Source organism: Poecilia latipinna, unplaced genomic scaffold, assembly GCF_001443285.1.
Source record: "Poecilia latipinna isolate Pla-1442-1.1 unplaced genomic scaffold, P_latipinna-1.0 Scaffold795, whole genome shotgun sequence".
Taxonomy (NCBI): domain Eukaryota; kingdom Metazoa; phylum Chordata; class Actinopteri; order Cyprinodontiformes; family Poeciliidae; genus Poecilia; species Poecilia latipinna.
Window position 1 is genome coordinate 201,459 of NW_015113411.1, and position 27,616 is coordinate 229,074.

The 27,616-nt window shown below is 37.9% G+C and overlaps 3 protein-coding genes across 3 annotated transcripts; all 3 read right to left on the reverse strand.

Annotated features, from left to right (window-relative positions):
* Nucleotides 1-874: 874 nt before the first annotated feature.
* On the reverse strand, nt 875-5,051 carry derl2 (derlin 2). Its single transcript, XM_015046868.1, has 7 exons — nt 4,841-5,051; nt 3,554-3,619; nt 3,402-3,475; nt 2,675-2,768; nt 2,289-2,484; nt 2,131-2,221; nt 875-1,276 (listed from the first exon to the last, which is right to left on the reverse strand). The coding sequence occupies exons 1-7, from the start codon at nt 5,042-5,044 to the stop codon at nt 1,171-1,173; spliced, it is 831 nt and encodes a 276-aa protein (XP_014902354.1). The 5' UTR covers nt 5,045-5,051; the 3' UTR covers nt 875-1,170.
* Nucleotides 5,052-13,706: 8,655 nt separating this feature from the next.
* On the reverse strand, nt 13,707-21,349 carry LOC106956182 (uncharacterized). The gene is made up of 4 exons (XM_015046844.1): nt 21,030-21,349; nt 20,643-20,675; nt 16,044-16,181; nt 13,707-15,267 (listed from the first exon to the last, which is right to left on the reverse strand). The coding sequence occupies exons 2-4, from the start codon at nt 20,651-20,653 to the stop codon at nt 13,707-13,709; spliced, it is 1,710 nt and encodes a 569-aa protein (XP_014902330.1). The 5' UTR covers nt 20,654-20,675; nt 21,030-21,349.
* A 3,552-nt stretch (nt 21,350-24,901) lies between these two features.
* On the reverse strand, nt 24,902-27,610 carry LOC106956200 (uncharacterized). Its single transcript, XM_015046873.1, has one exon. It carries the CDS (start codon nt 27,551-27,553, stop codon nt 26,729-26,731), a length of 825 nt encoding a protein of 274 aa, XP_014902359.1. The 5' UTR covers nt 27,554-27,610; the 3' UTR covers nt 24,902-26,728.
* Between the last annotated feature and the right edge of the window lie 6 nt (nt 27,611-27,616).

Below are 27,616 nucleotides of genomic sequence, written 5' to 3' on the forward strand. Positions count from 1 at the left end.
GGAGATTCAGCTGCTGGATCCAGGTGTGTTGGACCAGGAGGAGATTCAGCTGCTGGATCCAGGTGTGTTGGACAGGGAGACACTAAGAGCTGCAGGACTCGGCCCTCCAGGACCAGGACTGCCCAGCCCTGGACTGCATCGCTCCTCTTTAGGTCCAATAATAACTTCAGTTCCGTTTCTGTTCAGCTGGACAAAGTTTTGTCTCATCCTCACATTTATCTGTTCTCAGCATCTGTTCAGTAACTGGATGGGGTCAAAGGTCACCTGGTGACATCATAATGTAGAGCTGTGCATCATCATAGTTATGGTAGCTGATCTTATTTCCTGTCCTAGGATTGAACCTTGGTGTTCCCCACATGTGACCTTTGACCTCTTTGATGAGACATTTCCTATTGAAATCCCAGTTCTTTATGTCAGACTGGAACCAGCTGAGTCCGACCCGACTCTCCAGTCGGTTCTGTAAGATGATCAACACTGAGGTCCAACAGAACCAGAACCAGGTCTGCGGTTCTTCCACATTCTGTGTTTGTATGGGTGTAATTGAACACTTTGACTAGGCCAGCCTCTCTACTGTGGTAACCATGGGAACCAGACTGGAAGCTTTTCCAGTAATGTTGCTGGTGAATGGGAGGTCAGAGGTCAGCCTGTAGTTCTGATGACTTGTCCAGATTGTTTCTGTCGGTGGTTTGATGCCCGCTGAGTTTGAAGCAGCAGTGACCTTGTGTCCTTTCTCGTCCTCCGCTGCCCCCCAAGGTCAGTCCTGGAGTCGGTTGAATCTCTGTGAATGAAACTGGTCGTCGTTTGCTGCTGCACACATTTATTTGTTTAAAAAGTGAAATGGAAAAGAAGGAATAAATTCTGTTTTATATTTAAATCTTTTTCACACGTCAGGATTTTAATCTGAGACAAGACAAACATGGAGTCCCGCAGACTCATTGTCCAATGTTTGTCTGCAGTCCCGAGCTGCGGCGCTCCTGAAAACGGCGTCGGCATGACGATTCGGCGCCGGCCAAGAGTTTCTGAAGATGATCAAAGCCAAAAACACAAACAACAAAACCGATTCCAGTCCAGGCTGTTTGGCATTCTTCACCAGAACTAAAACACCAGGAAACACCGAGCGCGTCCGTCCCCTCCCCGTCTCTGCCGGAGGGTCCCTGAAGGCACCGCGGGCTAGCCGCCCAGGCGCTGGCCCTCCCCCCAGGCGAAGCCGCCGGGCCGGTCCTCGGGCAGCGGGTTGTAGTTGGCGTCTTCCTCCGGCGTGTCGAACAGCATCTTTCTGTGGGCGGAGCCAGAGACAGGAAGCTCAGCCACACCAAACACGGGGATGGCAGCGTCATGCTGGGGGCAGGAGGCTGGCCCCACACGGCCACCATGTAAATGCATGCCACACTTTTCAGATTTTCATTTGAACCATGAATCACCTTTGATCCGACAAACAGAAACAATAAAACATCAGTTTGATTTCAGAGCCGACATGTTGGAGGGCCAGAATACTGTTCTACTGGACCGGAACCGGGTCGTAATCTGGACCGGAACCGGGTCGTAATCTGGACCGGAACCGGGTCGTAATCTGGACCGGAACCGGGATGTAATCTGGAATGGAACCGGGATGTAATCTGGACTGGAACCGGGTCGTAATCTGGACTGGAACCGGGTCGTAATCTGGACTGGAACCGGGTCGTAATCTGGACCGGAACCAGCTGATAATCTGGACCGGAACCAGGATGTAATCTGGACCAGAACCAGCTGGTTTTATCAAATTCAATTAGAGATTAATGAATAAAATCCAATCTTTCTCTCACTTTATCTTTTTAAAATAAACTGTAAATTATAAACAAATAAAATCAACTAGAATAATAAATATATCTAATAAAATCTAATCCAGAAGCAAATCTAAAGTAAAATAAGGAAATTAGGAAATTCTAAAATCAATAAAATAAAATAAACAAAGACATATATAAATAAAAATATAAGTGAAAATAATTAAGTTTTGNAAGTAAATAGTCAAACAGGAGAGAAACACTGAGTCAAAAATACTGAAGATTTTATAAATATGTAAATAAAATAAAGTGCAGAAAGAAAAGAAACAATAAATGTAAAATAAAGGATGAACTCAGTGTCTGTCCTCACATGATGGACGGCGTCCTGAGCCAGCGTCCGCCTCCAGGCTGGTTGGGGAAAACGTCTTCCAGGAAGTAGTAGACGTGACCCACAGCGATCCCTGGAAACAAAATGGAGGATGAGTTCCGATGCGGTTCGCTCGGCGCGGCGGCGGCGGCGTGACGCACCGAGCAGGTCGACGATGATGGAGTTCCCCAGCAGGAGGGAGAATCCCATCAGCACCCAGGGCAGGAAGGGCGCCTGGAAGTTCAGCAGGCCGAAGAAGTTCATGCGCACGTTGGGGTTCCTGCGGCTCCAGATGTACACCAGCATGATGGTGAAGGCCTGGCCGAGGAAGACCAGGCTCACGAAGATGCCGAAGATCTGCTCAGAGCGTTAAAGGAGCCACAAGTTTACCTGCAGTCAGACTCAGAATCTCAATTATTTCTGTCTGGAAAAACTCAAAGGTTCGTTTTCTTCATCGGGCGTATGTAAACTTGTGGCCTCGGACAGTTTCCTGCCATCTCCCTCTTCGTGAGACACTGTGTTTCCATGGAAACGCCCCGAAGGATACGGTCATCAGCAGGCCGCCGAACAGGAACATGAAGACGAAGTCAGCCGTCCGACCCCTGAAGGAGCCTTCCTCCAACATCCGGCAGTACCGGTACCTGGGACCCATAGGTTAGGGAAAACACGCACCGACTGGGCCTGGAACACAGACTGGGCCCAAAACTAACTGACTGGGCCCAAAACACAATGACTGGGCCCAAAACACAATGACTGGGCCCGAAATACACTGACTGGGCCCAAAACTAACTGACTGGGCCCGAAATACACCGACTGGGCCTGGAACACAGACTGGGCCCAAAACTAACTGACTGGGCCCGAAATACACCGACTGGGCCCAAAACTAACTGACTGGGCCCAAAACTAACTGACTGGGCCCCAAATACACTGACTGGGCCCAAAACTAATTGATGATGAACAGTGACAAATGTTGACTTTCTAACTTACACTATGATGAATTATTTCTTTGCTTGCTTCTTTTATTATACTTCTAACATTTTAAGAAATAAGTTTGATATTCAATAAAAAATCTGCAAAATGTAAAAAATTTTTTTTATTTGATTCCTCGATTAATCGTCAGAATAACCGATTAATCGTCAGAATAACTGATTAATCGTCAGACTAACTTATTGCTAAGCTAATCGTTAGCTGCAGCGGTGCTTCAGAACCTCTTGCGCTGCGTCAGCAGCAACACCTGCTGCTGTGAAACAGAAACATGCAAACCAGCAGGATACAGAAATATCATGTTGAACAGGAAATTGAAGCCGACTGGACCGAAGAACAGGAAGTTGGTGAAGAGTCTCCATACCTGAGAAGACAAGAGAAAATCCTTCAGCTGCGTTGGTTCTGACCCGGTTTGCTGAAAGGTAGAGGAGCGACTCGGTACCTGGTAGTTCTTCAGAATCAGGTCTGGGTTGAAGTAGAGCTGGAACGGTGTGATGATCTCCAGTTGCTGTGGGAGGAAACCGGGAAGAACCTGAGCAGCTTCAGAAACCAGGATTATTCCAGAGATTATGGTCAACCTGAGCTGGATTAATGCTGGGAACCCTGAGCCGGAGCGGGGTCCATCCTGGTCCCAACGTCATGGCTGAATCACTCCAATCATGACGGAGCAGCTCTGCTGCCTTAGCTCCGATTGGCTAATCAGTTTCTGGTTCAGCTGTTTGGATAATTATCGCCTCTGCTTCTGGATGCTGAGCAGCTGCATGGATTACATTTATCATGATGCGTAATAATGGCAATAAGGTGTCGCTATAGCAACTGGGAGCATCTGATTAGTATATCAAAAGCTTAAATAATCCCTGAACTGTGACCCTAAGCCCCTAGGATTTTATCCCCCACTCGTTCAGTCTGTCTGACCAGACAGACTGAAAGAGTGGCATAAGCAAAGGTGGTGGATAAGCAGCTGATCATGTCATCCAGGACATGTTGCTGTGGAATATCATCTCTGCTTGCCAGATGTTGAGCTGTTAGCATGTTATGACAGTCTTCAGTCAGAGACCTCCTCAGATTCGCTGGTAAACTGACTGCTACTGGAGAAAGAGCCATAACTTTAACCTTTTATTCAGCGGGAAGCAGAGCCTTCCTCCCAGTTCTGCTCAGATTACGGGTTTGGATGAAGAGTTGGTGCTTCTGCCAGCTGTTCAGGAACATCTGGAGGTTTCCCCCTCATCTTCCATCCCAAACATCAGCTGTTCTACCGGACTCTAACCAACCAGAACCCGCAGCCCGGTGTGTTTGGCCCGAGCTGGGGTCAGGTCCGGGTCACCATCAGTCAGAACTCCACATCCACAACCAACAATTCATGATTAAAACTATAAAACTGATTTAACTGTCAATAAAACCCTCCTGAGGTCAGACTGAAGGTAAAAATGTTAAACATCCAATGGTGCGTTCAGGGTCAGTCTGTGACGGAGGGAACCGGTTCCCCCCCAATCGCTTGAGACTAAATAAAACCAGATTATAATCTCTGACTGCGCTCATGGCCGAGTTAAACGGACCGGAACCGAACCCTGACTGAGTTCTCAGCTCGGGACAAGATTAAACGCGAAGCTAACTTCCTGAATGAGAGCTCACGCTCGGATCTGCAACAGAAACATCTGGAGCTCAACAGAAACCAGCAGAGTCCTGACTGACTGACTGACCGACTCGGTTCGGTTCGGATTGCTCTTACCACTGCAGCCGTGGTGAGGACGCAGGCCGTGGTGTAAGCCCTGGTAACAACAGGAATCTGTAAATATTCCTGCTGGAGGGTCTGGTAGGCCATTTTGGAGACACTACTGACAGCTTCCGGGGCTTCCTGACACGTCATTGCCAACGGGACGGGGATGCGTTCATGGGCCGTGGGAAAATCCACCACGACTTCCACTTCTGTCATTTCAAACAACAGAAACCAGGTAATACCAATCCGAACCGAAATGATCGTTTTAAGAAAACAATTTGACGCGTAATCACAACAAAAATAAAATAAAAATATGCAAATCAACAACTACCGCAGTAATAGCATTTAAAAAAAGTTTTATTATGTATTTTGAATAATCCAGTGTTGTTTAAATAAAAAAATGAAGCTAAAGTAGTTATAAAAGAAAAAAGAACAGTAGAAGTAACTTTAAAAAAATACTTTTTGTTATTTTTTAAAAACTTACTTAAAAGATTAGAATATACATTTTAACAAAAATAAACAGGTAGCTTTAGAGCCATCTAGTGGTTGCTTGATGGAACATCACCCAGCAGGTGCAACTTCCAGCAGTTATTTCACTGCATTTATTGCTGTTCCACTCTTCATATGGTTTACTAATAATTTCTCTGTGGCGCTTTTTAAATTATTATTTTTCATGGTTAAACTGGGTGGAACAATAAAGTAAGGACGCTGTTTTGGAGCCATCTGCTGGTTGGGCAGTGCAACTACACATATGATACTTTACCCCAGACCGCTGATCAACGTAGGTGGAGCCAAGTATCGATATCGTTTGTATTTCTATTTTCATATACTTAAATTATTCATAACGTACCGTACGTTTATATTCCGGTCTTGTTAGAGTGTAAACGCGAACAAAGTCTAAAGTTAATGTTAGCAGTGTGAACAGCTCCATACTTTTTACGCTAGTAGCATGCTAGCTGCTAAGCTAATGCTAGTTAGCTGAGTCTGCTAGCAGAGCAACGTGGCTTTCAGTCTTCGCGCGAGTTTATTTAATATCATCCCTTCATATTAGCTATTTAATTTTTTATTCACTATCCGTTTTCAGATTAAAATTAACATATGACACGTTGAAATTAGCAAAAGTTTTGAATGAAAGAAAAAAATCTTATGTTTTCTTCACTTTCTCTCAAAAGTCCCAAACTTTTCCAAGCCTTGCCCCCCAAACAGCGTTAGCTTCTGGTTAGCGACTCCCTTTGCAAACCCACATACAACGCTACAAAATATTTAAAGAAATATTGACTTTTAGCCTTTTCCACCCTCACTTTTATTCACCATTCAGTAATTATTACATATTATTTGGTTTCTTTTGACTGGTTTTTCCACAGATTTTTTCCATTAGCACAGGTTCCATTTGTATAGTCCTGACTTTCTTTTAAAAGTAATCTATGATCCCCTCAAGTTACAAATGCTGTCTCTCTTTGTAAATTATTTGCAAGTGTGTTGTGTACTTCAAACAGAACTTGTGGAAAATAACTCTACACCAGGTCGTGAACTTGAATGAATTTTGAGTTAACAATGGATTTGTTGGATTTCTGCAACGTTTTCTGCTTATATTCCTAACAGCTCTTAACTCATTGATAACTCATTGACATGGTACTTACATGTTTTGTCCTTTGAAATAAGAAAATCCAAACTACAACAATAAAAACTTGGCCATGACTCATTTTTATTTTATTCCACAGGCTCCATATCAAAGGAAAGGAAGGTCACTGGAGATGCTCGTCATCAGGAAAGGTCGGCGACGGTCAGTAGAAAACACAGACGGATTAACAACCATCTGCAGCTTTTGATGTCATCCTGTGTCATAAATGTCTACTGAATCGGCTGCTGAAAAATCTGCTGAAAAGGTAAGGACAGCTGTGTTTATATGGTAAGTAAACTGGGCTGATGTGAACAACCGATGTTATGCCTGACATGTCACATATTTCTCATTTACATCATGTTTTGCACTGACTCTTCATCACAAAGACAGAAACCCTTCATTTTATGGTGAAGTTTTCCTTGCTGGTTGGCCCCATCAGGTTACTGATTTCTAACCTTTGGGTCAATAGTCTCCTTTAATATTGTTGGACCATTTAGGAGGCCGCGCAGCCACTAGGGAGCCCTGAGATTGACACAATGCAGACTGATAAGCAGTATAAACAAAACCTATGCATTAACCAGAAGCTACTCAAATGTGCATATAAGTTGATTGAAAGATACTTGGATAAATTACAAAACTCATCATTGCCCTGATGATTTGCCCCTGGGCTCCGGCCTGGTCGACCCCGTGTACTTCAGAGCGTCGCACTTCCTGGTTTTCGTCCTTTTTCTGCAGATCATAAAGTCTTTCACTCGAGGTAAGTTACCATTATTAGCTAGATGCAAGTTTAAATTCTGACCAGCGTTTCTTTATGGTTTGAGTTTCGATGTCTGTGTTCACTCCCGGGGAAGCTAATGCTCGCTAATGCTAAAGATGATGGTAAACAACAACGACTAAAGCTCAAAGCTGTGTGGGTAAACGTTTTAAAAGTAAAGCAGAACATTACGCGTTTAGTGTTGCACCCAGTGTTGGCTCACCTGTTCATGCTATACCTGTGCAAGGAGGAGGCTTGTTGTTTCACAGCGACAGCTGGAGTGAGGTTAACATAGTAAATCTATGCTGGTCGTAAAGTGGATGTAATTAACTTTCAGAAACCATTAAAGATTCTCTGAGTTGTTATAATGCAAAGTGAGGTTGAAACAAAAAGCTAACCATTCTTTTGGTGAGGTCCAGGTGTGTCAAATTATTCAGCCATCAACCATTATTTTATTAGTTTGAAATTCTTTGTTTCTCAGGTTAAATGTTGCTGATCTGTCTGTACTGGACTCATGTCTCCTGGCTCTGACGTCTGCAGGCTCTGCTGATCATGTAAAACATCTCAAAGCGGTCATTACCCTCAGAATAGAAAAGAAAGGTTGAAGAGGCAAACAAACCAGCTAAAGCTAATGTAGAAAAAGCTTTATCCTTTAATATGACCGTCTCCATAACTGTACTGACCAGTTTGTGCTGTGACTAATGTACTGACAGTGTAACATTTTAAATGATGGTGTTGGAGCCTATTATTCAGCAAAGTGTATTTTAAGGAAAATGTTTGAAACAGGAAACTGGCATAGATTCAGTAAAAGTCTCCCAGCAGAGAAATTTGTATAACCAAATATCCGACGTTTACTCTGCGGTCAGAGTGGATTTAAATAAAATAAGAGCAGCATCGGTCAGGAAGCACAGCTTATTTTGCTCATGTTTCTGGACTGTCTCTAATGAAAAGGTCCAAAAGCTACCAGCTCCATACATGTAGCTAGAATAGGATAGAAATATCCCAGTGACCAGCTAAGAATGAGCTTCATTAGACTGAGTTCCAGTTAGATTGATAAATATTCGGTTCCTCCACATGCCTTTTGTTTTGGGACGCATTTCTTTCTATAGTAACTGTCATAAAGTAATTCATTATTGTTTCAGATGAGCAGTACTCAGACATTTGGATGGTGGTGGTAAGGAACAATGTTTTGAAATGGCAGTTTATTGTGTTGACTTCTTCATGGCTGACCCTAAAGAACTGCTTGTTTCCAGGCCTCTGCAGAGCTGGATGCCTGAGGGAACCAGCCATTTCATTCAGGAGTGATGGAGCAGGGATGCATCTAAAAATTATCAAGGAACTTTTCCTTTTGCCTGGATTTAGACCAACAAATGTCCAGGTCTCTCGAACTATAAAACCACCTGATCACCATGTGTGTGGACACTATGGACACAAAATGTAGTATAAGGGCATATAATAGCATAATGTACAATAGTTGGGCTCTGTCATGGGAGAGAGCAAGAAACCACAGAGATCAAGAGACTGGTAAAAACTCTGAGTCCCACAATACCCAGCCATTAATAGTTGTTTCCCCATGACGTCCCAAAACAGCAGCAGTATTTTTCTACGTGCTCACAGACTGCGCTGCGGAGGACACATTTTCATTTCACTCACCGCCGGACCGAGAGCGGCCGCCGCGTCTTCTCTGTTTATCTGACTCGCTGACCTCAACATGCTCACCTGGACGGCTCACAGTAGGAGTCTGGGAACAGACAACTGCTTAATCCAGAACAACTTGCTTGCTTTATTATGTTTTTCTTTCTTTGCGATGTTTAACTGTGTGATAGCTAATGCTAAATATTTGTTTAGCATTAGCTAATTTACTCTGACCACGAGAGCTTATTCTTTCATCAATGTTTTCACTACATCGCCTCTCACTAAATACAGATAAATAACTGTATTGTTCTTATAAAGCTTCTGAAGCTAAAGCCAGTTGCTTTGCTAATGCTAAGATAGCAGCCACCATTAGTTCTGTTTACGGCTCAGCTCATTCTGTTCATGCCGTAGCGCACTGCCAGCACTCATAAACGCATTGATATTGGTATTAATGGTAATTAAAGGTCCATGTGAGACTTGGAACAGGTGCTAAGCAGCATTTCAGTCACTATTTCCTTTGTTTTTTGCTGAGCTGCTAATTCCGGTTGTGGCATTACCGCGTCATACAACCGTCAACTATCTTGTGAGTCTGTGTTGATTATCTGTGGGAGGACAAACATTTCTTTCTCTTTGCTCACACACAGGCTGTGTTTGGGAGGATTTGTGTGTGGCCATACTGATCTTACTAGTAAAGAAAAAGACTTCATCTTCAAAAACATCCTTGAAGCCAAAGCAAAGTATGTAGCATACTGTCTGCATCTGGTGACTCTACCCAGCCGAAAATAAGACTAGCTGCCTGAAACTGATCGAGTTCCTGCAGAAAGAACCTGAAATATTTATAGATTCCCCAAGAAGAACTGTTGTCTCCAACTACTTCGATGAATCAGTTTCGTCTTTATTACCCCGACAGAAGATGGCGAGCTGCCCGGTGGGAGAGTGGGAAGACGGGAGTCCCAGATCGAGAGATACAGCTGCATCTTGTCTGTTCATTGGACCTGCTGAATTCAACATACTCTCTTATTCATCAGATGGGTTCGCAGTAAGAAGTAATGGAAATATTGTTTATTTTTTCATGTTTTTTTTGGTTACATAAACTACAAAGTACTCAACAAAAAATAAAGAGCAACATGCAAAACGTGCAAGAAGAGAATCACAGATCAAGATGGAGCAACTTCCAGCTTTGTCCAACATTTGAAGTTGCATAAAGAACGGTAGGTGGTACTTTCCATTACTATGATGAGACAGCTGACTCAGCTGTGTTTTTTGCTAGTGCTCTCCAGGCTATGCTGGTTTTCATACAGTTTTCGTCATGCTTTTTTAAATCCGGTGCTACATGCTCATCCATGAATAAGTTGCATCTCGTTAGTTTTTGCCGATGAATGATGAGCGGGGCTCTGATTCAGAAAGCGAGTTCTTCACTTGAACTTAGTGAGAGAGTTTATCTCAGTCTTCTCTCCATCACATCATTGAAATGGGTCCGCTGGAGGACAGATCATATACTTGATCTGCATCAGAGAAACATATTGAGAATAGATTTACTCCAGGCAGTTCATTTTTTACTTAATGTTTGTAAGTTCAGTTGCACATCTTTCATCGTGGTTTGAGATAAATTCAGATTTAAAATAGTTCACATTATCTATTCACATTTAACAAATAATTGCAACATTGTTAAAAAAGGCACAAAGGACTTGAAATTCCCAGTTTAAGACCTGGGACTTGTCTGAGACCTGACTCAGACCTTGAAGATAAAGACTAGAGACTTGCAAAGCAATGACTTGGTCCCACCTTCGGTTGTCACATTAAGAATTAACTTTTAATTCTTTTTAGTTATAATTTAGCAATTCACTCCAGGACAGTTGGTAAGCTACGATGTAGCTTAGCACCGTCAGCATGTGAATGTATTCATATACTGGATGAAGGACTCGGTGTAACGTGAAGTGTAACAACAACAGGCCATTTGCCACTTAAACATTCATATCCACTGAGTTTTGATGTCGATATACGTACTGTTTCATTTTTGCAATAACCTAAAGTTAGAAATTCAGGTAAGTTAATCTGAAGTTATAACCCAAGCCTGAATCTGATCAAGGTAGGATATTCTGATGTTTTGTTAATTTGTCAATGATGTGTTGCCTCCGATTTTATAAAGGTAGGTTTTTCTGAGGTAGGAATTTATTACATCAACATGTGCTTTATAAAGGTAGGTGTTATGATAAAGGGTTATAAAAATAAAATAAAATCAAGTTAATTTGTACAACATGTTTCAGCAACAAGGCTGTTCAAAGTGCTTCACATCATAAAAACAAGAAATACAAGGTCATTGAAAACAGTCAACAATTGAAGAAGTGCGTCAACATGTTCTGCATCTTTATTTTGTATAAACGTTGGACATTCTGACAGGTTTTAGTGCTTCAATAAGTGCTCCTTCTATATTCTCTAAAGTTAGGTTAAGGTATTTGAGATGAACTGAATTTAAATGGTGATCCTCCTCTCTAACTGACCATTCAAAAAGCTGTAGACCAGAACAACATTCACCCATTTGCACTCAAACTCACACACATTTATACACTGATACATTCCTCTAGTGATAGTGGACTGCTGCTAGCATTGAGTTGTAACAACTTCCTCTGGTGGAGAACAGAAGTAATTACATTGTTTCAAATTAATTACATTTGATTCCCAACACTCAAAAATTTAACTGGTTACCTGTACAGGGTTTACAAACCCCTGCATGTATAGAAAATGGATAGATAGATTGATGGACTGTGAGCATTTAAAAGAAAAGGACCTGGGATAAGAACTTGGTTATGTGTCTATGTAGCTCTAGCACATAAGATACTTTGTGCTGTTGTGATATTTGTAGGTCTTCATTCGCATGTTCTTGTACCAGAACACAATGAGCTGTTTCTTTCATCATTGTCTCTCTTTGGATATTTAGTTGTTTCTTTGTATCCTGTCTCCTTTCCCTGCTTCTCCAATCAGATACTTCTAATCTCAATCTCCTCTGTGGCTGGAATGTGCGCTCTCCTCTCCTGCTTCATATAATCTCCTGGAGGTGGTGCATTGAGGCCCAGCTTGACTTTGGTTGGAGTTACACTCCTTCCATGATCTCCTTCTGTTTTCTCTTGTGGAGCATCTGAAGAATCCTCTGTTGGACTCTTCATCCACACTTTCTCTGTCGTTATGACCTTTCTAAACTTGTCTATCTAGTTGACCGCCACTGAGCCGCTTATGCTCTTTAAGCAAGCTAGAGGTTTATGATACTGCTTATTTTGGTATTGATCTGATGCCAAGTAAATACAGGGCCAGTATTGCCAATACTGATACTTTCTAAAGGCAGGAATTTATTACTACCTTTAGAATAAAAAGAATAAAAAGGTAGTAATAAATTCCTGCATGTCTATTATGCAGGATTTTAAAGGATTTAAAGGATTTTAGTGCATCAACATGTGCTACATCTGTTTTGTTTTTTCTAAATAAAAGTAGTTTATAAAGCTGTTATTTATATATATATATATATATATATATATATATATATATATATATATATATATATATATATATATATATATATATATATATATCAGTTTGATATATCCTGAAACTTCTGACCTTTAGGGGGTTTTGTAGTTTTTCCTTTGAATTTAAAACCTAGAACAGAATTTAGACAAAGTTTAAAGGTGTTTACGGCACATTTTAATATGAAATAAAATTAAACTTCAAAGAAATCTGAAGCTAAATTAAATTCAGGTTATTCATATAGCACTAATTCACAACAAATGTGGTCTCGAGGCACTGACCATTTAAATTCTATCACGTATAGATTCCAATTGATCCTAGTTATCAAACGTGTAGTATACTCGATTAGTTATTCTATCTAGGGAAACCCAGCAGATTACAGTCATTGACTTGCAGCATTCAAAGTTAAAGTATTGATCTTACTACACTAGTATCAATCCGACACCAACTTGGAATCAATATTATCGATATTTTGAATGGATCCTCTGACATGTAAAATAATTTGCTGTTCTCTGTCAGACAGCCCTGGCCGTAGACTGCTTTCCTCTTCAGAGTCCCTATCAGTAAAACTAGTCCAAGAACAGGATTACTAGTGAACTGCAGCTTTTCACTAACATGGACTTTATTACCTGTTGTTATTTTAATGAGCAGCAGAGTTAGAAGAGTTTATTGAAGACCAGTCATAAACACCTGAAGAGTTTACTTCAATTTCTCCTGGGAACACTCCGCCTTTCAATCAGCTGCAGCACTGACATTAATTTTCTAAGTTAGTGCAGCAACCAAGAATATAATTTTTTAAAAGGTGCTACCAGGAGACAAACGCGTTTGGTTTCAAATTTGTTTAATAAAATCTTTAAAGAACAAAAATACATTATTACCATTTTGAAATAATCATCTTCACAGTTGCTTATACATGCAGTCTGGATACATTTATAGCTATGCATCTTAGATTACTTTGGAACATTCTTATTATTTGTAACTGTTTCACAATGTATTTTTATTGTTTTCTTTTCAAAGGACTGTTGTGAACACTGAAAGTATGTTTTCTGCCTAAAACAGTTTAATGAACCACTGTGTGGGTGGAAATGAAACTACAAATAAACAATTGTGCCAACAATAACCTCCACCATAAATAGTTATATGTGATATGGCATCTTTAATAAACCAGACCATTAATGTTTTCTGTATTCCTGTAATTGAGACATAACCTTTTTGATGTTTCATAATGAATTATGTAACAAATGATCAATATTTTCCCTCCACCACTTTTTGTTTATTTCGTATTACATGAAAAAAGTAACATGAAAGATTTAATCAGTTAAGTGAGAATAATGACCTCATCATTACGTCTACATCTGATTCTCTGCAAAATGCTGGTATTGTAAAGCTGCTCTGCTTCCCTCATCCATGTTTCTTTTAATTCGTTCCAGTTTCTGGACTTTCTTGTCTCCTTTCTCTTTCATCTTCTCAATCAGAAAGTCCAGGTGGACTAAAGTAGACGCTGAATCAACTTTCAGAGCAGTTTTTTCTAGTTTGACAACATGCTTGTAGGACTCATCCAGCAGCTCATATTTCTTTGCAGTCAAATGTTTTATTTTTGTCTCCAGACCTTCTAAGTAACTCAAGTTTTTCTCTCTTTCAGTTTTACTGTTTTCATATTTTTGCTTTATTTCTTTCAGAGTCATCTTTACTTTTCTTGTTTTGGTCACATATCTCCAATTTTCTTTCACATGATCAGATGTGGGACACTTCCCACTACAAACGATGCAGTGACCTCCTTTGATGACATCACAGAAGGCAGGACTTGGGGCCAGTATGCATCCAGGATAGTGACAGTTCTCCTCACAGCGAGTACAGCACATAGCTCCTTCAAAAGAACCACCTTTAAACCAGTTTTCGGCATTTAGAGGTTCTTTGACTTTGTAGGACTCCTCTATTTCTATAGTAAAATGTTCATTCTTTTTCATCTCTTCTTTATATTTAATCAGGTCATGTTGAATCTGTCTGATTTGCTCCTGTTTTTGTTCGGTTTCAATTATTCTTTGCTGCAGATTTTGAATGCAGGCTGTCAGTTCACTGCGTTCCTTTATAACAACAACAGTTGCCTTGACATTTTGAGGTCGCGCCTTTTCCAGAAAGGCAGTGAACTCTGTCAGTCCTTTCTCTGTTATCTTATTGGCCCCTTCCAGGTATTCTGCTGCTTCGTTCCGGTCTTCGCTCTGACAGTTATTAAACAGGAAGTAGACAGGCCGCTTCTTCTCGTCTTTGGCACACTTAATGGTTGAAACTTCAAGAGCTTTAAGGACATTGTTTGGTGTTCTTCCATTTGAGTGAGTGATGAGAGCTACGATGTTGTCTTCTATGTTTTTTCCAAACAGCGACATGATGGAATTCAAGATATACATCAGTCGGTCACTGAGACGATTATCGCTCGCTTTCATTACCAGACCCACTCCATGAATTGCATGAACACCATCCATTGATTGAAACAAGTCGAATAATCGCTGACTGATGTTAACATCATGTTCTATCCCTCTGGTGCTTCCAAATCCTGGAGTATCGATAATGCTCAGAGAGTAGGGTATGGCCTTACCTTCAAAACCAAATATTTCATAGACAATCACTTCAGATGTTTCATGGTCCGCCTCCTCCACGATTTGAAACCAAACCTCATCCTGAAACTTCACTCCCATGGTGAAATTGACCAGCGCATTGATGAAAGTGGATTTTCCTGCTCCTGTTTCACCAACCAATAGGATTGTTTTATGTCTCTTGCATCCATCTTTTTCACCAACTGTCAGTTTTGTCAGCTTTGCAGATTTTTCCTTTTTTGGCCTCAGCTGGTAAACAGATGGATTTCCTGATTGGATCAGAGCACTTTTGGAGATCAAGGTGTCCAGAGTGGAAGTCCTGGAAGAGGAACAAACTTACTCAAACCATTTTGAAAACTTATATAATGATTCCATCCTTTCAAAACTAGTTGTTAAAAGTAACAATGTTAAATATTTATCAAGCTTAGATTAAAGCCTTAAAAACCATTAAGACATAAATACTTAATATATGGGAAGTTTAAATCTACGAAGTACTATAAATTAGAATAACAGGTTGGATGGAATCAAAATAATAAAACCACCAAAGGAATATTAACCTAAAATATAAACATCAATACCTTCAGAGGGATTACTGGTTTTTTGCACTTGTCCTTTGCATCATGTCCTTTATAAACTAAATGTGCTTTTTACTGATAAACTGTATAAATAGGTTATTTAGGGTTCTATCTTTATGTTTGAGTGAATTTAGGTATTTTCATGTAAATTAATTTAGTTCTGAAATATTTTACCTAGAACTGTCTTAGTGATGGGCAAATAGTGCCTAAGCAGTTGACTTTTCCTATTGGTTAGAGTGGAAAAGCTTGGTACAGCCAAGCTCTCAGGTATAAAATCATCTTATTCAGACACAGAGCACCACCTGGTGGTGAGTCAGTAGTAGGAGTAGTGAGTTGATTGTAGCAATCATTGATACCATTTTTCAGCTTTTTCTAATGTCTGATTCATTTGCCATGTGGTGGATACGCAGTAGCTCAAATAATAAGGTTACAGGTGTTAGCAGTGTTTGTTAGGAGACCTGGAATTTGTCATGGATGTTTTAAACATTCAGGGAAGACAGTCGGATTCCTCCTTACGTACCTCACTGCTGCACTGCTGATGTCTAGAGAGGAGGGTTCTGCTCTCAGTTTAGTTCGAGGCAGAGGAGCAGGTGCACGAGCCGGTGAGGTAGGAGATGAAGGTGGACACTTTGAGTCACTAACTTTGCTTGGAGATTTACTGGAACATAGAACATAAGCATAAAAATCATCTATCTATGTTTAAGGTCAGTTTATTATGCTTTATTTAAGATACACCGGTACAGATTTGTATTTGTTCAAATTAAAAATTAATACAATATAAATGCAGCAGAATAATACTCATTTTCTGCATAAAGGGAAATCTTAGATGGCAATGGCACACATGCTAGGTATCTAATATCAGAAGGAGTATACAAGGAAAAGACTTGGCAAATTACTCTTGTTCCTGCTACAGATTCTGATGAAGGTTTTACGGGACTAAAAGCAAGGACAGACTATCGTTTTAAATACTTATAATACAAAATACACTAGTGGAGTATGAAATTGCAGAGAATATTTCCGGTCTAATTTTGAAAGTTTCTTTAAACTTTAATATTACATTTTCACACTGACGGTCTGAATTTAAACAAATATTAGAGTCTGTACAGATTCCATCACTGGTTTGAGTCGGATCCAATAAACACAGAACACACTGATTTTATCAAATCTTTAATTCACAGAAGACCGATATTTTTATGCAGAACACTGTATGACATAAATGAAAGGTGACTTGGGAGATATTAAAATTATTTTCAATAGATAGTTTGAACATTAACTGGAGTGTCTCAGTATATATACAGTGTCATAGTCAGCCACAACTTAATTTACATAATATCACATAGGAAAGAAAGAAAATGTACTACTGGCCCTAAATATTGATCTAAACTTAGAGAGGATTTCAAGTCTACCTTACAGCTAAAAATAATGTATTATAAGTCAAAACTGCACTTAAAATCGTATCAATATTATGTGGTATCAAAATTGTACCAAAACATATTTAAAATGAAGTATTTTTCCAATAGATTGTTCTACAGTCAGAATCATACCAACACAAACCTAACCATTGTTAAATACAATACACCGGTTACAATGAGTAATAATTACTGTTGAACATAATCATATTTATGAATATGTTGACATTTATTCAGACTTTTATTAGAATAGTGGAAAAGATTGTAAAAGTAACAGTTCCCAACATACTACTAATTTATCAAGTTTGTAGTCTTTATCACTATAAAGATACATCATCATTTTTGTTATATTTGTTGTTTTGCTCCTTATTACTCTGGTTTCTCATTACAAGAAACAAGAGATGCAGTCTCTGATTAATTATCCTGTTTTCTCTGATACTGCACATCATATTTTAAAGTTACATTATCACAAGGATAAAAAAAAATTGTTGAACAAATGATAGTGCAATTTATCAACTTAAATAATTAAATCATTTTCCCTTTATCAACATACTTTGGAAAATGGAAAACCTTCCTTGTTAAACTTGTCACAGATTTGTTGTGACTGTTGATTAGTCATTTTTTACACGGTTGTTACTCTGCCCCACAAATACTGCAGTGCTAATTTGGTCCCTTCATCCATTTGGATTCTCATCTTCTCCAGTTTCTGAACTTTCTTTGTATCTCCTTTCTCCTTCATCTTCGCAATCAAGAAATCCAAGTGAACTAAAGTGGTCACAGCATCGACTTGTAGGGCAATCTCCTCCAGTTTGATAACATGTTGGTACGCCTCATCAATGAGCTGGAACTTCTCTGATCTCAGTTTCTGTATTTCATTTATAAGACCTTTTACAATATTAAAGTTTTTCTCAGCATCACCCTTCTCTGTCTTTATCTCTTTCTTAGCTCCTACAGTCTTCTTAACCTTCTTGGTCTTAGTGACATATCTCCAGTTTTCCTTCACATGAGCTGATGCAGGACATTTACCAGTACAGACAGTGCAATGACCTTTTCTAATGACCTCACAATGTTGGGGACTGCGAACAAGTGTACAGCCAGGATAGTGGCAGTTCTCCTCACAGATGGTGCAGACCATTGCTTTCTCAAAAATATTTTGCCTGAAAATCTTTTGACTTCTCAGAGGCTCCTTTTCTTTGAAAACAACATCAACCTCAACAGTGAACGTCTCTGATTTATTCATGTCTTCTACTTGTATGACAAGAGCGTCATGAGTTTGTTTGAGTTCCACTTGTTTCTGCTCGATTAGTCGGATTCTCTCCTGCAGGTTTTGGATACAGGCTGTCAGGCTGATGCGTTCATTCAGGACATCTGTAGTCATTATCAGTTTTTGGGCTGTTTTCTTCTCCAAGAAGGTTGTAAAGGTTCTCAAACCTCTCTCTGAAATTTCAGTAGCAATTTTTAGAAATTCAGTTTCCTCTGATCGGTCATCACTTTGGGAGTTATCAAAAAGAAAATAAATAGGTTGATTCTTTTCGTTTTTGGCACATCTTATTTTTGTAGCTTCAAGAGCTTGAAGAACATTTTTAGGTTGTCTTCCATCTGAGTGAGTTATGAGAGCCACAATGCTTCGCTCCAGGTTTTTTCCAAATAGAGACATGACTGAATTGAAGACGTATGAAAGGCGATCATTCACTCGATTATCTGTGGCCTTCACCACCAGACCCACAGCATGAATCTCCTGAATTCCCTCATCTGATCGAAACAAGTCAAACAATCTTTGACTGACAATAAGATCTTTTTCAATTCCTCTGGTGTCTCCAAACCCAGGTGTATCGATGATGGTCAAAGAGAACGGCAGAGTTTGATCTTCGAACCCAAAGATCTCGTAAACAATCACATCTGATGTCTGGCTTTCAGTCTGCCCTCTCTTCTCATCTTCTACAATCTTAAACCAGACCTCATCCTCGAACTTCACTCCCATGGTGTGGTTGACCAGAGCATTGATGACAGTAGACTTTCCTGCTCCTGTTTCACCAACCAGCAGCACTGTTCTGTTGGCCTTGTTCAAATTTTTCTTTCCGAGAGTTTTCTTAGTCAGAGGTCCAAAGTCCTCTTTTTTTGTGTTTAGTTGGAAAACGGATGGGGATCCTGACTGGATCAGGAGACTTTCTGAGATGATGTTCTTGAATTTAGATGATGTATTCCTGTTGAAAAAATTAATAATTTACTAGCTTAAATTCCTCTCCCAAATGCCTTTTTAAATTAATATTAATATTGTGAAAGCCAAATAAAAATATACAAATTATGGTAATATATTATCATTGTATGCTGATGTACAATGGTACAGTATTAACATAGTTGGTAGTCAGGATGAGTGGTACATATCCTGCTTATTTTTAAAATATGTCTCACTTCCAGGTAGCCATTGCTTGGACTAGGTTATGTTTATTTGATTGGGTTAGGGAGAGCTGTTGATTTAATGGAGACTGTACTCATGTTCTGAGTACCCAGACCAGAATAAATAAATAAGAAACAATAATACTGAAAAGTACATAATGTTCATGTTGTTTAATATGTTTCCTTCAAGGTTTTCACTGGCACTTCCAGTCAGTGTTTTTATCCGTTTCATCCTGAAAATCATGATGGAGTAGTCACTGGATGAGAATCTGATCTAAAAACAGAAAATAGCCAGTCCCTAGAAAATAACTACTTTTGAAAATAATAAAAAAATCTCGAGTAAGAAGAATAACCCATCATTACAACCATCATAAGAATACAGTGGTGTGAAAAATATGTAGGTTTTTACTTTTTCTCTCCCTCAGTGAAATGCACTAATTAAAAATGGCATTTTGTGTTTACTTATGTTATCTTTGAGTAACATTTAAACTGAAAGATGTATGACAACCATGCAAAAAGTAGCAAATGAGAAAGGGGGAAATATGTTTCACCCCACTGTAGTATCTGTTTCAGTACAAAATGAAAGAAAAACAGTAGTAAAACATTAAGAACTATTGGGATATATATCTATATCAAATATTTTCATAAACTAAGCACTTCATTTTCTTAAGAATCACATGATTTTATGGCTTGATACTTTCTGAATTAGCAGCATATTGGGTTACAAATCCCAGATGCAGGAGTGGTTAGAGGTTCAGTACTGTTGGAGTAGAGTAATACAAATAAAGTTCTCTTTCCTGTTTGCTTTCTCTTCTTTATTATGAGGTCCATAATGGTTCAGGCTTGTTTCATGTTTTATTCAGCTAATTTTTGCTAACCGATTAGAGGCAGCAGCAAAGAACCTAAAACTTTAACAGGCTAAATTATGTTACATTCTTCTTACTTACAAATATGAATAAGATCAAATGTAATAATAAAATCAGTCTTTGAGAAGGCATTTTTTACCCTACCCTCTAGTATTTTTTACTATGAACAAACTTGTTATCGTAAAGCAACTTTAAAACAAAATGGTTAACAACTCCCCTTACATTCAGTATAACATATAGACATTTGTCCTATTTAATACTCTAAAACTATATCTTCAGATAATTTATAACTTTTCTCTTTATTTTAAAAAAAATCTTATTTAGTTTCTTTTACTATGCATAAATGATAAAGTTTGGAAACTTTATCATTAGAAACACGTTAAATATGTTTTTTATAGATTGATAAGTATAGATTTACATAAACTAACAATAGATGTTTTTACTTACATGTTTTGCATGGTGAAGTCTTAAAGTTCACTCCTGTGAGGTTGAAAAGAGTTTTTAATCAAAAACCAATAGTGAAGTCACTGTTTTTGCTGTTATCTGTTTTAATCTTATTATGTCAGTGTGTTAAAGTAATTAATTAGGCACACTGTTGTATACAGTTCACATTAGTGACCTAACAGCGAAAGCACAACTGGAATTAGCAGATGTCTGTTTTAAAAGATCAAATCAGCTGTAAAACCCTACGTTCATATTCATCAAATTGTTGAACATTTTTTAAGTGGTCCTTTAAAAATGTAATGAAAAAAACAAACATATATGTCAGCTTGATGTTTCAGTTTTTATTCTAACCTCCAAAATTCAGGTTCTAACATTAGAAAGTTTTCCTACCTGTGGAGACAACCACACACCTGCTCTAGACAATGCTCAGTGAGGCTATGAAGGCAGGAAGAGTGAAGAGAATCAGCATTCAGAGTTTTATATTCTGACAGAAGGGAGGAAACTGGTCACATGATTTCACTGACGCGTGTTTTTGTTCAGCAATGGTCCCAGAACTATGCTGAAAGCTTTCATTTGCTTCTTTACCTCCTCTGGCTGATGACGTTTGTCCTAAACCATGTAGCTGCCAATGAAACTGAGTCCAGCGTTTCATTCGTCAATATTTCAGTTTTGTTTTAAATAAACATATAACACTATCAAAATAATAAACTTAAATTTACATTTTTAGGCATCTGGTAATCAGTTTAACAGTGCTAGGAAACATTTATCTGTACAGTATTTTTATAGCATTTCTCAAGGCAAACATAAAAAATGACAAAATGAACTATTTTGTCTGTTTTTTTTTATTTAAACTCTTAATAATCTGTGAAGGAAGTAATGTTATCTGAATGATAAGCTTTAGATGTCCTGCCTGGCTTGAACTGCATCTCTCTTTTAGAGCTACCAACAACAAATATGTTGTATGTAAAATGCCTTCAAAGGACTGGACTTCTAAATCCTGAATTAAAACATTTAATTGCTTTCATTGCTAATGCATCAGGCTCACCTTTTATCCAAACTAACTGAGGAATGCTGAACCTAAGACAGTAACATGTGTATACAGTGGATAACTTGACATTTTATTTTTCTTGGCAGGACACCAGGCATTTCCACTCCTTGATGAAAAAACAAAGAAGTTGTATTTTTCTTTCAACTTTGTGCAGAATAATGAGTTTCTCATTTATCATTATAATTATATTAACATAAATCTTTTGAACTTTTTATTAGTAGAAGAAGCTTGACTGCCTCTTGTCAGTCAATGTTTGTGATTCAAGTCTGGAAAACTGAGGAAAAGATTTAATTTTGTACCACTTTGGTTTTTCTCTCCTTCAAAAATACTGAGATTGGATTTCGGTAGATTTCTTTTCTTACGTTGGAAAAAAATATGTCTCTGCAGTAAACTGAAACTAAATATTTTCATAGCAGCTTTATAGATTTTACCCTCATTGCTTTGCAGAGTCAGAACCACTGATCTGAATCTGCTGTTATGGTTGGTGTAGGCTGTGATGAGATAAAGCATTTTAAAATGCACAGCATTGTATCTAAGGTTTCATTTTTGGGCATTCAAACCATTGTTGAAATGTACTGAATAACAAATGTTATCCTAAGACAGATATTGTAGCCTTGTACTGAGACCTCATGATTCATTGTGATATATTTTATTTGTGGCTAATTTATTACTAGAAGTCGTTTTTTTTCTGAATCAGATTATAAATCTATTTATTGAAGTTTTAAGGACGTGATTGAAAACACAGCTCTCTGTAAGGTAAACTTTTCATATGTCATGTTCAGTGGTTTCTTCATATATTTAGGTATTCAACATATTTTTATTACCCTGTTAGCAATTTTGCTGAATTATAAAAATATGTTTATAATGATTGAGAAGACAGGCCAACATGCTGACAAGTTTGATTAATTGGAAGGATGATGTTTCCTGACAATAAAAGACTTTATAAAAGCAATACTAAGGTTTTTTCCAGTGAAAATGTGTGTTTATAACACATCTATCTTTGTTTTATTTAAACTTTGGTAACTGCTGAATGTTTCCATTTATTTACTGCATTTGCTTTCACATGACCTGTCACAGCATCTCAGGCTTGTGGAGAAGCTGGTTGTCTAAATGTTGAAGGCCTACTTTGCTCTACAACAAGGATACCTGTATACAGTAGATGGTTTCTTGATTGGCTCTTTTACATCAGGGATCCATCTGACATCTAAGTGGACAGGTTAGAATAGTTTTCTCACTTCTACAGAACTTAGGGTCAAAATAAAAAATGTTTTAATGATACTAAACATTTCTGCTCCATTGTATTGATAGTGTATTGTACATACAGTTTCTGTGGCACCAAAGTTTGACTTGATTCCAAGCTTCTGACTGTCAGAGCTCAGTAGATTTAAAGAAAAGTTCCCCAGAGGCAGAGGAATATATTGTTTGAGTCTTTTAGTTGCCTTGATTCTAATGAATGATCTACAGAGCAGCTATAGACACTTATTTAGATAAACTTTGCAAAAGGAGTTTATGTCTGCTCCTAATCCAGAGTTTTGTCATTGTATTGGTTCATTGTTGTATAGTAAAAAGAAGCAAAGTCTTTTTCAGCTATTATCAGCTTTGAGACGGTTTGTTATCTTTGTAAGGTCAGATGACAGTTGCTTCATACAGAACCACTGTACTGAAACACCCTGCTCCGGGTGCTGCCAGCCGTTTTCAGATAAAACATTCTGAATGCCCAGCATGGCACGCAAGACATGTCACTTCTCCAAACATCTAAACTAATTTTTTTATGATAATGTGCTAAACAAGGATGAATAATTGTATCATCATTTATGGTTTGTTTTGTTTTTCTGCTCAGTTGTCTGCATTTGATTTAAAATAGCTTTGTAGTTCCTGTTATAATCCACACATTAGTGCCTTTAAATTATTTTTGTGATTTGAAAAAAATCTGATCTCAGTCACAAAATCTCAAACATGTAATACTTTTTTGTTTATTTTGAGAAACAAAAAAAATTCAAGGCACCACATAACGGTTTAATTCCCATGTAGAGTTGCTTATTGCAAAATGCTTGATATTTGTTTTATGTCAGAACAACCAATTATCTGCTGTTGATGTTTTCTTTATAATATACAATTTAGCATCTATCCTGATGAGTAGTTGAAAGAAATTTTCTTACAGATATGTCACTTGTTAGGAAAAATGTTGTCTGACAGCAGCACAATGCTATCACTTTAACAGAATCAGTGCTATCTTCACATTCCTCTCATACAAACCCCAACATTGTTGGCCTCAGATGTCTTTAGATGGAGCATTTTAAAATGCACAGCATGACACATACCAACAAAAAAAAAAGTCACTATGCGACCTTGTACGTGCTGCTGGTTGACCTTTGTCTATTAGATTCATTGTGATCTTTATTTGCAGTGATCATAAGATCACTTGCTGTATGTAAGGCATATGTTCAAATAAATATGTTCATAATTACATGTGGAGATTGGTCACTTTCAAATTAAGCCATGAAGTTTGTGTAGATGAGCTTTTTTAGGGCTTGTTTTAGTATGAAACACTTAATGACTGACAAGAAACAATGGATGTCAAGAACCACCTTGTACTAATAGACATGATTATAATGTAGGCCTGGTTTTCTTCCAAAGGCTTTAGGGAATTTGTTGCATTGCACAGCATGTGCTTTTTACACTATCAAGTAATTGTTCATAAAAATTGATGGGATCACTAGCAAAATACACCATGAGGTTAAGCAGATATAAGGAGGTTTGTCTTTTACATAATATTTTACATACCATAATGAAAAACCAGAGAAGCAAATCTGATTTGCAAATATGTTTCTAATCAGGAAATATGTTATCTTCCACAGTAAACAATAGTATCTCTTATGTATGTATTTCACCATGTGAACAGACCTGTTTGAGACACCCTACCTGTTGACAGTTAGGAGTGTCCAGATAAGGTTTTCAGAAATGCATTTCATTTTACAAAATGAAACTTTGCTTTTCAAACTGTTTAAAATTTACTCATCCTATTATTATGCTGTATTATTGTATGAGAAAACTCAGTGAGTATGAAAAAAATACAAAGGGAGCATTCCAATTGGGTAACTGACTAAAAAAATATTCAGACATCGTTATATTTTTATGTTTTTAATGAAATCCAATTTATTCATGAATACATCCAAAAACATGACTGGCATGAACGCTTTACATGTAGATTACAATATGAAGTGGGGAGCAATAGGAGTTTAATTGTCAGCACACTGCTGTCTTAATCCTGTGCAGGAGTGTGACATTTGTGGAGTTAAATACAGCTGTTGTGTTATACTGCATTGCATATGTATTTAATAGGAAAAAGTGGAGACAGTTGTAGTTTGTCTCACAGTCAGTGTGTTGCTGGTTTGATTCCCACTGCCTACCTCTGTCCATTCAGTTCTAATTGCAACTAAGTTTTTGCTAGGCACACAGTTCCATTTAATAGCATAATGAAGTAACCATGTTACCTTCAGTGGTAAAAATCCCATATATATCAAATAAGATTTAATGGAAATTGACTTTATGTGAATGCCTTGAAAATGGGCTGCTGTCTCTTTAAAAACTCCTAGTGTGTCAAAGGCATGGCTGTGTCCCCCAGGCATTTTGCACAGCTGAACAGTTGAGATTGATTTCTCAAACATAGATGAAAGGACCAAGACAACACTGAGTATGTTTTTCATGAGAATAACTTTAAAACATATATTGCTCAACACAGTCAATTTTACGTAGTACTGCCCCTTTAACTTGAGAGCAAATTACATCTTGTGTTTAATGTGTTTCTGTCTAGACTGTTTCAAGGTAAAACTTAAAACACAAATGACCAGAACAAAGCTTTTCTCAGAGATTTATTAATCACATTTGTGTTCATATTCACAGAACATCAAGTAATCACAAATAGAAGAAAATGTAGTAAAATTGGAACATAATGTCAAACACACAAAAATCTAATAATTTCTTATGATCCCAACACATTTCTAAGAATAATAGTTTATTAGGAAATTGAAGTAAATATAAGTAAAAACAAAATGTATTATTTTGTAACAAAACAGTTGAAAATCAAGAGTAAAATAGTTCATGTACTTATAACCATTATCATGGTGCTGCTGTTGTGAGGCAATATAATTATATTATGAACATTTACATCATATATAATACAATCATCAAACTCAGCCAGAAGAGTAAAAAACTTTGTGCTTCTCCAGCTGTTTATGACGTGCCATCAAAATTAGTTGATGGCAAATCTAAACTCTCCATGCAAAAGCAGTGTAAGATTGACTGACTTGTTTTGATTTCACATCGAAGTTTGAAGAATCCACATAGATTTTTTTACCAGCAATATGAAAATATTTTAAGATCCCAGATAAACTGTGGCAACAGTGAAGAGTTGTCGATAAACTGCAAGAGCACTTCACATATGATTAAGTATGGAAAGCACCACTGTCATCTAATCACATTGCTATAGCTGATGGGTAGTTATAAACATGTTACAGTGGTTTATAAGGACGAGTAGGATTTTTTTTAGCAGTTTGGATTTTCATATCAAAGGAATTTTTATTATTTGATCTTTTATATTGTATTTAGTGAAACCTAAGTAAATAGAAACAGATATTATTCTGTATCAGTTTTTAAGTTACCTTTCTGTTAACATAAATATTTTGTTTGGTGTATAAACAGGGTAAGAATTAAAGGAAATTGGAAAATGATCAATTCTGAAACCTGACCTTGCTGTGCATTGGCTGGTACCTCATGTCAACAGTGGTTTGTTTTTCTGATAGTATTAGTATTTGTTATTTTCTTGTGGTATTGCACTGAGACTTTAACATTAGGAATGTGTAGAACGGTGTTTTATGTGCTGCATGTATTTGCACTGAAGTCTATTTAAATGTATTTAACACAGCTTACATGAGGAACAATTGTTATGACATGAGAAATTGAGCCAGTGTTTTCATCCAAACATTTGCATTAATTCAAAGATGCACTCTTAAAGGACCCCATTTAGCTGATACCAGTTTTGCTACTTTAAGGCCTTTTGAATTTTTTTGGTAGTTGCTTTCATTTTACCCCACATAGACTGAATGATTGTTCTGGTTCCTTCATCCTCTTTGCTTTTCATCTCCTCCAGTTTCTGAATTTTGTTTGCTTCTTCTCTGTCATTCAGCTTTTCAATCAGAAAGTCATATGGGACAAATGTGGACACTGAATTAACTTTCAAAGCAATCTGCCCTAAATTGTCAATATGTTGGAGGGCTTCTTCCAGCAGCTGTGACTTTTCTGCTTTCAGCTTTTTCAAATCTTTCTCAAGATTGACCAAAAAATCCAAACTGTTTTCTCGTTTTGACTTTCTTTTAATCTCATCCAGGCTTTTCTGAACCCTTTTTGTCTTGTTCACATATCTCCACTTCCCTTTCACATGAGCAGATGCAGGACACTTTAAAGTACACACAGTGCACCGGCCATCTTTCATCACCTCACAGTCCTCGGGCTTTCTAGAGGTTGAACATCCAGGATAGTGACAGTTCTCCTCACAGATGGTACAACATACTGCCCCTTTTACTAAAGTCATTAACCAAATGTCTCCTTCAATGGCTTCTTTGCCTTTGTAGGCTTCATCAAATTCTACAGTGACCTTATCATTAATTTTGTTCTTTTCATGTATCTTCAGAGCTTCTTTAATTTGTTCAATTTCTGCCTCTTTCAGCTCAGACAGACAGATTCTTTCCTCCAGGTTTTGGATGCAGGCAGACAGTCTGATCCGTTCATTGAGAACATCCAAAGTCATGTCTAGTTTTCGAGGTGCAGTTTTTTCCAGAAAGGCAGTAAAGCCATTCAGTCCTCTCATTGTTATTGTATCAGCATTTTTATGATGCTCTTCCTCTATTCGTTCTTCGTGTTGGCAGTTATT

Coding starts and splice junctions, on each gene's coding strand:
- LOC106956200 (XM_015046873.1), bottom strand. CDS start 27,553: ATGAGAGGACTGAATGGCTTTACTGCCTTTCTGGAAAAAACTGCACCT.
- derl2 (XM_015046868.1), bottom strand. CDS start 5,044: ATGACAGAAGTGGAAGTCGTGGTGGATTTTCCCACGGCCCATGAACGC. Junction 3,476..3,553: donor TGATTCTGAAGAACTACCAG/GTACCGAGTCGC, acceptor TTGTCTTCTCAG/GTATGGAGACTCTTCACCAA. Junction 2,485..2,674: donor TCGGCGGCCTGCTGATGACC/GTATCCTTCGGG, acceptor CGCTCTGAGCAG/ATCTTCGGCATCTTCGTGAG.
- LOC106956182 (XM_015046844.1), bottom strand. Junction 15,268..16,043: donor ATCAGCAGTGCAGCAGTGAG/GTACGTAAGGAG, acceptor TTCCTCTTCCAG/GACTTCCACTCTGGACACCT.